The 15,494-nt window shown below is 41.2% G+C and overlaps 1 protein-coding gene across 1 annotated transcript in view; it reads left to right on the forward strand.

The window, feature by feature from the left end:
- The first annotated feature begins 732 nt into the window (after nt 1-732).
- The window catches only part of TMC1 (transmembrane channel like 1), a 71,437-nt gene continuing 56,675 nt past the window's right edge, over nt 733-15,494 (forward strand). The window contains exons 1-5 of the mRNA XM_083701946.1: nt 733-1,466; nt 6,687-6,737; nt 7,113-7,419; nt 10,139-10,276; nt 14,386-14,476. Coding sequence (XP_083558072.1) covers nt 1,427-1,466; nt 6,687-6,737; nt 7,113-7,419; nt 10,139-10,276; nt 14,386-14,476 — 627 coding nt within the window. The 5' untranslated portion in view covers nt 733-1,426. The remainder of the gene's footprint in view (nt 1,467-6,686; nt 6,738-7,112; nt 7,420-10,138; nt 10,277-14,385; nt 14,477-15,494) is intronic.

Consider the following 15,494-nt stretch of genomic DNA (forward strand, 5'->3'; position numbering starts at 1 on the left):
GGGCATAGAAGTGGAAATAAGTAAAAAAATTGAGGGGCGGGGTGGGGCAAAGAGGAAAAAAGCAGCCTCTGGTAAGACATGGTATTTGACAAGTGGAAGGTGAGGGGTGCCCCACTTCGCTTTTCACCAAAATTCCCTCCCCTCTTGAAGTCCCTCTTTCCTTTAAGATTCTGTATCGCAGGGGTTCCCAGTGTGTGCTCCATGGGGCACCAGTAGCCCACAAGCCGTACTGCAGCCCTAAGAGAGGGTAGGACTTTGGGTGAAAAGGGGACACGGCACCTTGATGAATATTATATCTTCTAAGTAAGTCACTGAGGTTTATGGTGTTCTGTTTTGTAATTGAGTTTATTTACAAATATACTGGTTGCACATAAGAGGAGGCAGACAGCTTAAAAACACCAGTGGACAGCCAACATTCATTGCCCCACACCCACTCCTGGTGGAAAGGTCCCTTTCCAGATCTTGCAGATCCCCAAAGCCAGCTGTCAGACTCTTTCTGTATGTCCTGCTCAAAAACTGATACTCTTCGTTTACTTTCATAGACACCCACACAGACTTAGACTGCATCATGTGTATGGGTGGGGGTATGGACCCTGCCCCCTTTTCTGATTGGTTTTCAGAAGACACCAGAGTGGTACTATATCAAGTTGCAATGGTCTAACGTTGTAGGAATGAATGGGGCAGTCCCTGCACATTCATCTTGGTGTGAGTCTCCCGTGCAACCTCCCGTGAAAGCAAGGGGAACCAGAAGGGAAGGAGGACAGGGATCCTGTAGCTTTAACATTTATATAGAAGAGGGAAAGTTGGCCCGCATAGATTGCTATGCAAGGCTGAGAAAATCTGTACCTGCTGAAGTTTCCTGACTTGCTGGAGATTGAACCCAGAACCTTCTCTCTCTAAGCAGATGTTCTACCACCCATCTATGCCCTTCCCTGTCCTGGGTTTGTGACATTGCACTGGAACAGCCATTCTCAAAATGGCTCTAAACCCTTGGGTGAATTGTACTCCTAGCTTTCACTTTAATGTGTCTCTGTGTTCTGTCGGGTCAATGGCTAGACCTCTCTTGTAGAAATAAACACTTTAGCAATATAATATGGTTCAGCCTTGTGTGCCAACTTCCAGTGAGATTTGTGGTTCTGTAAGAAGTTTTATTCCCACCCTGCTAGAAAGGGGACAGGGCAAGACATACCCTCCAAACCAATTGACTCTTCTACACTACCCCTAAATGGCAAACCAAACATTCATGAAAAATGAATGACTCAGGAAATTAGTACCTTCTTATGTTTCAGAGAATGAAACGCCACCGGCACCCTTTCGCCGACAGACATAAGTATGTTGATGTGCTGTATACTTTATCTCAAACTACTTATCCTGGTAATTGCCTAGGAAGGCAGCAGCTCCAAGAGCCCTGTGAAATACAGCCAGGATGCCGAGAAGTGAAAAGCCAGCTGCCTCACCAAGGAATGGTAATGGCAATTTTAATTATACATCTTATTCCAGCATCCTTTAGGTGCATAATTCTAGTGTTTATAGCTGAAACTCCCTCCCAACACCACTTTGGGGTGTGCGTCCGTGTGCAGGGGGACTTCTGCATTGTCTCTGAAATTTGCTCTTAGCTTCTTCCTTTCATTTCGGCAGCCTAGCTACTAACTTGCTACTAACTTGTAAATCAAAACTCTGTGCTGGCAATCTCTGTTTTTGAACCACAACTAAGGAAGAGAAAGAATAATAGTAAGAAAACAAAATTTTGGCTCAGTTGAGGCAGATGCCTACTTTCCCACTTATAGGACTTGAATACAATATCTACATTTCTGCATGTGACTTGAATTGTCAGTCATGAGGAGAAAACTTAACAGTCTCCCCTAGATATTGCTGCCGGCACCACAAGCCATTGTTTTGAGCCATGTTTTCAAAGATTTTCATCCTGCACTATTGGGAAGGTAGCAGCTGCCTCCTCTGCAGTCTTGTGAACACTCTCTGGGAACATTGACTCCCATTAAAAACAATGACTTTATTATCATTTTTATTTTTATTATCATCCTATAAATCATCCTGAAGATATTAACAATAACAATATCAACAATAAAACCATATACAACTACCATATGGATAAAATATTCACTTTAAAATATGAACCTAAATATGTATTTGTATATAGAAGTCATGGAATTCACATCTGAAATAGTCATGAAAGCTGTCCAATTGGTACCAGGATTTTACCATCTATGAAAAAGAATATTTACAAGAAAAATAGTCTATAGTTTTCTTTGAACCAGTAGGGACTGTCAAACCTTTTTATTATGTGGCATTCTGTCCAGGGCATGGTTAAAATGACTGGATGACTTAGCTCATATGAATTTAGAAATGCGTTATTTTCATTTATTTGTCTTCATTTCTTTGTCTTAATCAGTTCATGTGGCTGTTATGAAATCAATTCCAAAAGTATGTTTCAGATCTTTTTCTGAATTTCCAGTAGTAAGACGTTGACCCCATTCATTTGGAGTTTCAGTTCAGCTGTCATTGTGGTTTTAGGGGCAGGCAATTCTTATCAAAGATATTCTTTGGTGCTGGGTTTTGATTTTCATTGTTATAGATCAACCTACAGTGTTGCTTGAAAGGGCCAATTCAATCCAATAAACAAGTTGTTTGAGATACCATTCATAGTCCTCAAATGACTTTTTGTTAACGTTTTAAAATACACAATCTTGGCTTTTCATTTTCAGCATAAAAGGGATTGTTTCAAAGGATCACATAGGGTTGTCTTCAGTAATTTTCAGTGAAGGAGTTATGACAGTACTTGTTAAATTCAGAATGCCTCTGTTGATTCATGAAATAAAATAATAATAATAATAATAATAATAATAATAATAATAATAATAATAATAATAATAATTTATTTATACCCCGCCCGTCTGTCTGGGTTTCCATAGTCACTCTGTATGTGTATGATACTAACTGACTGCAGCTGCAAACATATTTTATTCAGAGGTAGGCATCAGTTCTAGGGATCCTTCTAAGAGACAATTGCACCCAGCCCCGCCCAGCCCTATTGTTCCTTTCAAAGCATTGGAAAGACCTGTGGCAAGAGGTAGCTGTGTGGGCAGGCCAAGCACGGAGGGAGCTGCTCTGCGACTCTGCTGGGACCTTCCTGTCGTCAAATAAATCCTTCTGAACTGCTTTTGATTAAGAGAGGCAGATATATGAGCATAGCTAGGGGATGGGGGGACAGCTGCCCTCCTGAATCAAATAAATGAATGAATGAAAACACTTAACTAAAAGTAGAAATTATAGAAAGAATTTGACAGATTTTTTTCTGAGCACTTGGGTTCAAAATAAAGTAATTTTAAGCTACTGCTCTTGAGACATTTCATTCTGTATCTGCTAGACAGAGCCAGACAGAGGATGATGACCGGTGGGTGCCCTGTCCCCCCACCCCCAACATAAATCCTGGCTATGTCCAGGGGCAGATATTTTATATGGTCCCACGGTCCCACATATGCTTATTCAGAAATGAGCCCCACTCAGTTCAGAGTGACTTGCTTCCAGATATGTGTATCTCTGCAACTTAAGAAAGAAGGGAAGTCAGAAAGAAGGAAGGAAGGAAGGAAGGAAGGAGAGGGATAGAGAAAGGCATTGCAGAAACAGAGTAACTGGATGCTGGAATGTTTTATTATATTTCGTTTCCCTCGGTTAAACCTTACTATAGTTAAAAGTAAAGGGACCCCTGACCATTAGGTCCAGTCGCGGACGACTCCGGGGTTGCAGCGCTCATCTCTCTTTATTGGCCGAGGGAGCCGGCGTACAGCTTCCGGGTCATGTGGCCAGCAGGACTAAGCCACTTCTGGTGAACCAGAGCAGCGCACGGAAATGCCGTTTACCTTCCCGCCGGAGTGGTACCTATTTATCTACTTGCACTTTGATGTGCTTTCGAACTGCTAGGTTGGCAGGAGCAAGGACCAAGCAATGGGAGCTCACCCCGTCACGGGGATTTTAACCGCCGACCTTCTGATCGGCAAGTCCTAGGCTCTGTGGTTTAACCCACAGCGCCACCCAGTTAAAGTTTCCCATTGATTCACTGTCACTCCCCGAATAGTGCCCAGAGTTCAGGAATAGGACTAAGGAGAATTGGAAGCCAATCAGACCATTGGTTCCTTTAGTTCAGTATCATCCACAGTGACTGGCAACAGGGTATCAGGCAGTGGTCTCTCCTAAGAGATACCATGTATTGAACCTGGGACCTTCCGCATGCAAGGGCGATGCTCTACCAATGCACAGCCCTTCCCCAAGGCATTATTCACCAGGTGAATAACCAACCTGCTTCTTCACATCAACACATTACTCTGCCCATTGGATTCTCTTTTGCTTGTTAGTTATTCTGTGCCACTGTGCTTAATTAAATTCAATCAATTACATTGACGATGTGTTTAAGCCCCGGTTATGAGCAGTGCCTTTTTATGGTACAGATATCAGCATGTTGATTTCTGCAGAATATATACTCCCCCAGCTGCTCCCTTACTGCATGGTTTCATCAGGATCCTCTGTTCATGGGAATTTTTTCTTTGGCTGAAAGTAGATCACTGAAGGCACTCCTTACAAATAAAGTAAGGTGCCCTAATATAGCATGCAAAGCATTTTTCCAAAAGTCTTCATCACTGCAAGGACTCCATGGCAATTGTAATGATCTTTGTATAATGTGGATCCATTTACTGCCTCCAGGCGAAAGCATATATTCAGACCAAACAAAAGAACACTCATTTTTGCGTTCCACTCTTGATATTGAATAACATTTTTGCATAATTTGGGAGTAGGGGGAAATTATGCAGATGTTGGTGGGAATTGAAATGACAGAATATGTTACTGGCTTTTTGGAAGGAATTTCTGCTTCTTGCATATATGCCTTTAAAAAAAAATCAGCCTGCCAACTTCTGAATAACTCTTGCACAGTGAGAAAACAATAATAATTCTGTTCTTTTCTCAGCATTACATATTTTGCCATTCTTTAATCTCCCACTTTATCAAAGCAGTACTCATTTTGTTGAATGGAGTTTTCACTCAGTAAATTAACATATACGCCATTGTTTTGAAAAAAGATTTGGCTAGGTTCCTTCAAATGATAAGTGAAAATAGGAAACAATGTGACTGATGGAATGTGGAAAAGTCACAAAAAGCTCACCAGTGGTGAGCCTGCCGCTATGGAATTAGAACAATCTGAAGTTGATGTGACCTGGGAGATCTGTGATTGGGTCTCTTTGCCTTTTTTTTAAAGAAAAATACTTTAATGTAGCTGTGAGATGGGTTGTGAAACTGGACGAGGGCTACAGCGCTGGGGAAAGGGAGAACTGGAGTTAGGATAAGAAGGCCGTGAAGGGGGGGGGGAACCTAGACATCCATTTTGTGCAACTCATTGGTGCATTCATCTTTCAAAGATGAGTATTTTTTTGTGATGTGTATCCTGACCTGCATTGATCTTAATATAAAATCTAACTTCCTGCTCAGATTAATAGTATATGAAACAGATCTCTCCCCACAAAAATTCACAACAAAAAATAAATAAGTTCACTAGCAGCGGAATCCTAGACATGCCTATTTAGAAATAAGCACCTCCTCCCTTTCTCATGATTCTCCTTCATTTCTTTCCACTTGGAACTTGTTTCCTTCTTTCTGTCATGATAAATCTCTTGCCTCTTTTTACTATAAAACTAAATGACCTAAACTGACCATTTGTTCCACACGTAACGCCTTTCATAAGCATACATATAACCAGCACTTTTTATCTAAATTTTTTTGGGGGGTACTCTCATTTTGACTCAAGAAAACCACCATTTTATAGATCAAATCGGGGAAAATAAATACAGTAAATGGACAAAAGTACAAAATTCACAAAATGTTTAGGGGTATGCGTACCCCTGCATCCCACCCCCCAGGAAAAAGCATCTAGCCAGCAGTCAGAAGTCATGTTTTGTGATTTTCTAGATGGTTAACAATTTGTTATCAGTTTATTTGGATAAATAAGGTTGTGCTGCATTTGAAAACTGCAGCTACTGTATTAATTTGTTAATGTACAACATTACTCCTTTATGGGAACATAGGAAGCTGCCTTATACTATTGGTGCATCTTGCACAGTATTGCCTACTCTGACTGGCAGTAGATCTCAAGAATTCCATACAGGTGTGTAACCCATCCTTATCTGGAGATGCCCAGACTGAACCTGTGATCTTCTGCGTAGACATCAGATGCTACAGCTCTTCCCCCATTACTTGTACCTCTTCAGCAATTGTAAGGGATGTTTATACGACTTGTATAGGCCAGAACCAACAGGGGCCGGGCTCTCTGTTGTTAAGGCAGAGTGCTCTATGAGCAAACAAGAACTTCCTGCTGTGCTCAGAATGCAGTGTGCCATTTCAGACTTTTTCCAGGAGAAAGATAAATTCTCCAACCATTTATCAGGAGTGGGTCATTAGCAGTAGCACAGCTCAAATTATTTTAAATGGGACAAAGCTGTCTGCAGGTGGATGCACTTCTGGTCATGCCTAATGTCTTTATGATTTGAATGCTAGAATTGGTCTTTAAATGACTATGCAGAGATGGGAACAATCAGCAGATGCATTAAGGATCTGGGAATTAAAGAGCCACTAAATGGACTTCAGGACACAGAAAACAAAGAGTTTTTACTTTTCCTCCACAGTGAGAATAGAGGTTGACAATGATGAAGGCAGTGCTGCTGAAAGCGAAGAAGGTAAGAATGCCCAGAATAGAGTGTGTGTGTGTGTGTGTGAGAGAGAGAGAGAGAGAGAGAGAGTAAAAAGAGGTTCTATAGATCTCTGCCTTCAACAAACTGGGCAGGACCCCCAGGCCAGTTCCTCATACACAATGGTTCACACTGCAAAAGAACCAAGATGTCATCAGCTACAATGACTGAGAACTGAGGCTGTGGTTTCTCACTGCACCGTGACTGGCCCAGGGATCATTCACTGCTTTTACAGTACTTGGCTTGAAACAATGACATCAGAAAACAAAGTTTTGTGTGTGTGTGTGTAGGTTTATGTGTGGAGGGGGGGAAGGTGGCTGATATCCAGAGGGAATGTATTTTTGTTCTCTGTTGACAATAAAGAGCAAGAATCTGTTCAGAGAAAGGGAGCATCAAGTAAAAAAACCAGAGAGAAATATGAAGAGGATGAAGAGGGCGAGGATGAGGATGAAGAGACTGCCGCAGATCGTAGGCGAAAATACAAAAGGCGGAGGATGAAAGATGGTGGATTAGACATCAGCGAATCGGATGGAGAAGGCTGTAAAAGTAGGAAGAACAGAGCCAACCAGATGACCAAGGATGGTGATGAAGAAGATGGGGATAAAAAACGAAAGGACAAGAAAAAAGGGAAAAAGAAAAAAAAGAAAGACAAAAAGAAAAAAGGATCAGGGTAAGGCCTTATTATGATGATCTCTTGAATGTAAAGTCAATGATGGTTGTGTTAGGCATACTGCAGCAATCTGCAGTACTCATAGAACGGTAGAGAGGGGAGGGCTATCAAGTGTCCTCTGGCCCCACCCTCTGCAAGCCAGGAATCACAGGGAAAGAATCCCTGACAGACACTCACCCAACCTGTACTGTATGTTTAAAAGCCTCCATTGAAGGAGAGACCATCACCTTCTGAGATGCTCCCTAAGCTCATGGAGCCAGATCTATACATACTCAGTTCTCATAAAAATTGAGTATTTCCAAAAGAGCTCTGCAGTTTAATTTTGGCCAGAGGACATGACACTTTTGAGTGACTGTGTGTTGTGCTCAACAGAGTGCAGTCCACTACACTGAAGGACTGTCAGGGGGCGGTGTTCTCTGTTTGAAAGCATCTTCTATTTGGGCACACACATGTCACCTGGGTGCCTTCCACACTGTGCTGAGATACAGTGCAGCTTAAATTTGCATCTATGCATATAAATCACCACATGGACATTTTCTGAAAATCGATGTCCTATTTGGCAACACATAACTGGCCACTCCTGTTCAAAGCTGTGTGTGCAATGTATGTAAGATTCTGAGACCTCAATACCCAAAGGACAACGAGCCAAATTAGGCATCTTGTTTGTCGTGTAGTTTGTTGCTATGTGCCTGTAATTAGTTTTCTAACTAAATAGCCATTGCAAGGAATGCAGCATAGTGTGTGTGTGTGTGTGTGTGTGTGTGTGTGTGTATTCTCCAGGATTTCATATGGTCTCTCCCAGTCCAACCTGGAGATGCTGGGGAGCGAACCTGGGACCTTCTGCAGGCAAAGCTCCCCCGCTGTGCTGCAGCCCTCCCCCTACTCAGAGCTGCTTTTGAAAGTTTTGAGCTTCGCATCTCTTCCTAGTTCCCTGCGTCCTCCACAGTCCTTCCCCAAACCCATGTATTAGTATTAAAATTAATCAAGGCATGAAGACAGTGCAGAAGCAAATGGGTCTATTTACTTCAAATATCTGGCAGCAACTACGCATTTTCAGTTTTTGATTACTGCTGTTGGTGCGCCCACCAAAAAAATCCCACATACATTCAGGAATCAATGAAACAATCTTGATAATCAGGAAGTCACCATCACATTTGGTTTGTTCCTGAAATACAGTAGAAATAATGAGGCAAAAAACCTCACATGTAGTGGGAATGTGCCAGCTATGAGATATTATTGTTGTTGTTGTTGTTGTTGTTGTTGTTGTTGTTGTTGTTGTTGTTCCACCCATCTGACTGGGTTGCCCAGCCACGCTGGACGTCTCCCAACAGAATATTAAAAACACGATGAAACATCATCATATCAGGGCTGGAATGGAAGGGGTGTTAACCTTTTATTCCACTATAGAAAATATTTTACACCACTCATTCTTTTTAAAGCTTTGTATGATGATTGCTCATAGGAACCTGCTGCAGTAGGGTATGTTGAATTTTTCAACTTTCAAATTTCAAAATATGAGGGATGCTAAAAAGTTGTGTCATGAATTGGAATTCAAAATATATTTTGGTTAAATAAATATAATTTAGTTTTGCTTTGTAAGTAAAATATGTGTAAAATCGCATAGAAATAATGAAAAATGACTATCAAGTACTTGCAGTTATATAATATATTAATATTATTAATATTTATTATTATATTCCATTACCTGATCTTTTCAGAAGGTAAAATTAAAATTCTGAAAGCATGTTATGTGTTTCTTCATCAAACATTGACATTACCAAACTAAATGTTGTCCAATCAAAACAAATTAGCAGATTTAAGTTCCTCACACCCAAAAACATATTTTAAAGACCCCTCACTGTCAAAAATTAAGTTTCACCCCCCTAAAATGCCTTACTACTGAAGGTCTAAGCTTTAATGATATGTTCAAAACGGTACCTCAGAGTTATTATCCCTATTTATGGCCCGAGGAATTGATAGGACAATTTATGCTGAGCTTGTCCAGTCGGCAGATAAATTTCCCAACACTTTCTCAGAGAGGAACCTCACCTCTGGTAGTGTCTTCCTTTCCCCTTTCCTAAGGCCTTTGTCCACATGTCGGGAGGAAGAGGAGGAACTATGCTGGCAACTTGGCCACTATTTTGTATCCTCCACAATGGGCTGCACTGGCATCGTTCTGAGATATTGTGCATGGGAAAGGGAGGCGGAAGCACAATGTTTGGAGCATTCGGAGGGTGGGAATGGTGGTTGCTAATATGTTTTCTGTTTCTTGAAAACAAAAATAACAATGCTGCAAAAAAAGAAGAGCATTTTCTCAGGACAGCGGAGGGCGTGTGTGCCATGTCCCATTGGAGCAGTGGTGATGGCACTCGCCCCCCTTCTGATAGGAAATGCTTCTGTGGGGGAGGGGGAGGGGGAAGGGCTCTTGAGGAGGGTCAGTTACAGGGGGAGTGAGAAATGCCCCTTTTTTCATCTGAGGAACGTTGGAGGCTATGTTTAAAGTCCAAGTTCAGTTTCATTATCCAGTTTCATATTGCTTGATGTTTGCTCATGCTGTGCAAATTGGAGGGGAGTCTGCATGCCAGGGTGTGGGGGCATGGGAACACATTATGTAGCAAGTTTAATAATCCATACTTTCCAGGGGTGGGTGGAGCAGCTGCCCCCAAGCATGCCAGTGAAGCTGTCCCTCTTTTCACCTCTCTCTCTCTGTCTTTTAAAGCTCTGATTCAAGTTCTGAAGAGGAGCTTACAGAGGAGGAAATAGCCAAGCTGAAGGAAGCGGTAGAAGAGAAAAAGAAGCTAATTGCCACATTAAGAAACAAGCCCTGGAATATGAAAAAGAAACTGGAAGTCTTGAAGTATGATCTTGTATATGGTCACTTGTAGGGCATGTTTGCACGTGTTTTAGTCGTGACTGCTTGGTTACTCAGTATTTGGTCACTCACAGGTGAATGTGTGAACTGGTGTCACAGGGAAGCATTGGGCTGGATCCAGACTAAGTCAGCCATGACTTACTTAAGCCCCTCTGATTGCAGTGTGACCTAGATATGACTTACACTGGAACAAGCCCATTGGGTTGGAGGTAATATAAAATTCTATCAGTGATATTTGTAATCATGCATGCAATCAGGCCACCCTTTTTTGCAGCATGTTCGATGGAGAAGACTATGGACTATGAAAGCTCAATAAACAGGTGAATCTTTAAGGCGTCACAAGTTTGTGGCTTTTTCCCATTAAAAACAAAGTCAGTTCACACATGCAGCTGTCAGATGTGATCTAGGGATGTAACTCCATGCATGAGCCACTATAATTCATTGAATAAATATCTTTAGTTCCCAGAACTATGACAAGAAAGACACAATAGGTCCTGAAATAGGAACAAAGGTGGGATTTCTGTTCATCTGTAATGTAGTCCAGGGGTAATTAATGTAGAAGCAAGGCCACAGCTTTATTTCAATTGGGGGTGGGCAACCTTTTTCCATGGACGACCACATTTCCTCAAGGTTAATCTGTCAGGGGTTCCATTCAACTGGTGGGTGGTTCCAGAAATTCTGGATCTGGAATAAAGACCACCCTCTTCAGTGTTCACCAGAGCTATAGCAGGCTAGAAGTCCCAATTTAATGAAGTTATTCAGAATTATGCCCCACTTGGTTTGATGGGATCACCCTCAAATAACTATACAGACATTTATTTATCAGTGCAACAGTTCAATGCAGTCACTGTTCTGGAAAACAATGAAAAGTAACTCCTTCCTGACATTAATGTGCTATATAAAGCAAATCTAGAGAGGCAAGAAAGGGGAAGGAACATGAAGGAACATGTGGTGGAAAACCAACAGAATTCTTGAGGATGGCATTAAATGAGACTACATGTGGGGTCACATGTGGACCTGTGGCTTAATTAAGAAATTATTTCTATCAAGCCTGGATTATACTCCAGTCACAAGTGATGGAATTCCCCTTCCTTTGCAGCACTTCTAAAGGGTTCCCCGAGCTTCTGGAGCAGATTTTCTGTGTGAACAGGGAACTGCAACGGGAAGAGGTGGCGAAGTTAATCCTGGTTGGGCAATTAGAAGTTGTTGCACCACAACTCGATATATCACCTTGAAATTCTGGCCTTGATTTTTAAAATAAAATTAATCTTTTTAAAGAGTTGCCCTGGAGCAACACTGCATTTCTCTTTAATGAAATTTGAGCTGGTGCCTGAAACTATCTTGACCTGTTATTGAAAAGTTGAGCAATCCACTTGAATCCTCCTCTTCAGAAGCAACCTCTTAAGTTTGGTAATTCATTCCCCACTTTTGCAACCTTGAAACAGCCCAAGTACAGTATACCTCGCACTTTGAGAGCTGCAACCCCACACCTCCCATGAATTATTAAGCTAGGCGATTTAAGGACAATAATACCTGTGCTCATGAAATATTCATGCCCCTTGTGTTGGTAATTAGATTAATGTTTCTTTGAATTTAATAAAGCTTTCAATGGGTTAGCTAAGAGAGTACATTTTGGTCTATCTTGTATTATCGATAATTTACATATAGCACACAATCCACTTACCTTGTGTTTTTGACACTTTTGCATCTTTGAGTAAAGATGTACAAGATTTGTTTCTGATGTTCAAACATCAGAAGAACACACGGGGAGTGCATGGTGATGTTTGAAAGTGAGGTCCTTTGCTTCCGCCAGCAGGTGACTGGGCAGTTACCAGATATCTTTCATAAACTAAAATGCTTTCACTGGTCTTTTGGTGATGTATTTTCAAAACATAAGCCAAACAGATTTCACTCTCTTGTCATATCTGGCAAATTAAGGATCTCATGTTTAAAGTCATAATCAATTTATATGTGTTTTCTGCACACATTTATGCTCAAATCAGTTGACAGGAGAAAAAACAGTAAAAATGCAATAGTACAATAATCATAATACATAATAAAAATTACAATAACCGTACAACATAACACTAACAATTCAACAATGAACAATTTTTAATTTAGAAAATTTAGTGAGCATAAAGCTTACAAACAAGTCAGTTAACAAGATCCCAAAGCTGATGGTATTTTTGTACTTTGCTCCAACTTTTATACCCAGAGTGAAAAGGCCAGAAAACCCTTCAAAATGCTTCTGTTACATTCAGGGGGGTTATCAGTTAGTGTCAGTGTCTTGACCTGCTGACTGTGAGGCCCTTGATCAGGGGTGGCAGCTCTTTTCTGCCCAGTGGGCCAGATTCTTATCTCCCTACCTATGGCAATGTTGTGCTTTGAAGCCCCAGCTGTTGGGACTTCAAAGTGCATCATGGGAGTGTGTGCAGCTAAACCGAGCAGAATTTAACCCTGGCTCATCAGGTGATGTCACCATCATTGGAGTGATCTCAGCTGATTGGCAGGTGGCTATGGCTTTTAAAAAAGCTTTGCAGGCCAAATTCAACCCCTTGGCAAGCCAATGTTGGCCCACAAGCTAGAGATTCCCTACCCCTGCTGTAGATGGCTGATATTTGATGCAGCAATCTTTAAGTACTTGTGAAGAGTGAGCTTGAAAGTGTGGTGTAGCATGTTGGACTTAGCTGAAGAAACCTGGGTTCATATCCTTGATCAGCCATGAAGTTCACTGGGTGGATGACTTTGAGGCAGCGAAGCCCAGCCTGCTGAACATATGGAGCATGTGCTAGTCCTCCCATCAAATTACACTACAGCACATCTGCAAATAAAGTTGTTGCTCTTTCTGTGAAAGAAGTGCCAGGGCTGCGCTCCTTATGTTTCTGACTGACTATATCTAAGGTAGGAAAGTTGAGCTGAACAAAGGATGAAGCCCTCTGCAGCAGTAGATGGCTGCAGCAACACAGAAGGCTTTGTTTTTATTAGCTCATTGAACATAATAGTATTTTGTGTTCTTTGAATCATTACCCTCTGACTATCTTCTGAGATAGTCTACTCAAGCAGCAGAGTTGCTTTTCATATGTTTTGTTTTTAAGAAAGATCCACTGGGAATACTTCCTAAAACCGCAGCCTTATTGAGATGTGTGCTGAAGTGCCTGTAAAATAAGCTATTGAATTTATCATGTAAATAGTCTATGAGTGGTACAGATGTCAGTTGCTGGAGAATACAGGTACTTGACAGGGACCAGTAAAATGACTGTTGTATTTTTGTATTGTTTTATTTATTTATTGTGCATGTGGGTAGAATACAAGTGCTGGCATCCTTTTTTGTTTTGTTTCCTACTACTACTCTTCCTGGGATGGCATCTTCACATTAGGGTTATTCAAAAAATCCTCTTTTGCTACAGAAACAGTGCTAAATCTGCTGGCCATGGCCCACAGCACACCATCACAATCCCACTATAAATGACCATATAAACAAATATAGAATTGTTTTGCTTGTGGATGAAGCTTACAGTTCTCTAGGGGACCGTGTGGTCCTCCAGATGTTGCTGAACAATTCCTCCCCTCATCGCTGCTCATTGGCCATGCTGGCTGCAGCTGATGGGAGTTGAAATGCAACAACATCTGGAGGCCCATAAGTCCCCCATTGTTGCTACAGAGAATCATAATGAATTTAGAATAATCCAAGATAGCGCACAAGAAGGGCAGGGAATGAAACAATAAAATGAAACATTTTATTGTGAAATGGCATCTCTGTGTTTAGTTTCTTGTTCCATGACATCCAATAGTACTTTTCTTGATGCCTTGATATTCTATGTGTCCTTATCGGGCTCTATATCATTGGCTATTGCGGGCAGTGGGTGGGGAAATATGGCGTGTCATAATGCCAGGACATGGCAAACTGTGCTTGAGGGGACGAGGAAATAAGGAACGTGGTTCCTATGTTTAGTGGAAGAGAAAGTGTTTGGCATAACATGTCATTGGGATGCTCAGTAATGTCAAGTGTGTCTCAATGTTTCAGCAGAAGAGACAGTCAGAGGAAAGATGCTTTCAGATAAATCCACAAGCACTTCTTTCTTTTTATTTTTCAGAGATGCTCAGCAGTTTGTGGAAAAATTTGAAGGAGCCCTTGGCAAAGGCAAAGGGAAGAAATTTTATGCATATAAAGTGATGATGATGAAAGTAAGGACCATCTCTCATTATGGCTTTGAATTGGCTCACTCAGCATTTTTCAAATATCTCTTCCAGAATTAATGGTTTCACTCTCCTTTTGGATTGCATTTACTTTGAGCTATAAAAAGCAAGGAGAATTTCCTGGGTATCTTAGTTCTGTAAATGCTACAAAACTGCTAATGTTCTCTATTAATCCTTCAAACACATTTGTGCCTTCAAATCATAGTAATCAAAAAGATTCTGAGCAGTCAGGTATGGCTCACAGTCAGAGGCGCATAGGTGAACATTCACCAAAAATAAATGAAGGTATCAAAATCAGATGATGCTTAGGGAAAGAAGACTGCAAGTAATCCAAAGAAATGCAGATAGGCTGAAATCATATCAAAACTAATGCTTCAGTGTGACTTGGTGCTGCAGACCCAAGTAAACCTGCAAGAAAGGCACAGATTAGAAATATTATATGTAAGTTAGTTAATAAATGATTTAAAAATCTCAGTGAACCTCTGGCATTACGATTTGGAGATCATTTTGGCACTTGGATGGAGCTGAAGTGCAGCTGAAATGATGGAGAGAAATAAATGTGGAAGTGGGATATGGAAGGATGCTGAAGAACCTTCTGTTTCATATCTCCTCCATTTAATATAATGTCGATTTTCAGATTTCCCTTGGTGCTATTGCTTATTGTACTTGTTGATTGCTTTTTGCATGACTGTGTCTCAAAGCGACTTACAATGTAAGAATAGAAATAGCAAGAAATATTTAAACCAACCACAGCAGGAAGACAAAATGCTCATTGACAAATATTTATAAACATACAAAACCCACCCCTCTCCTCAGAAGGATGAGCACAAAAAGAAGCCAAAGGAAAACTTCATTACCCTCCAAGTTAAGGGTCAAATGGTTGGGTTTCATATGGCAAATGCAGGGTCCATGCTTGTTCACACCGAGAGAAGCAGTCCTTGGGTAGGAAGATGGGGACACTAACATATCAGCTTGCTGCAGAAAGATGTGGAAGACAGAAAAGTGC

This window comes from Podarcis gaigeae (assembly GCF_964106915.1).
Source record: "Podarcis gaigeae genome assembly, chromosome: 11".
Classification (NCBI taxonomy): domain Eukaryota; kingdom Metazoa; phylum Chordata; class Lepidosauria; order Squamata; family Lacertidae; genus Podarcis; species Podarcis gaigeae.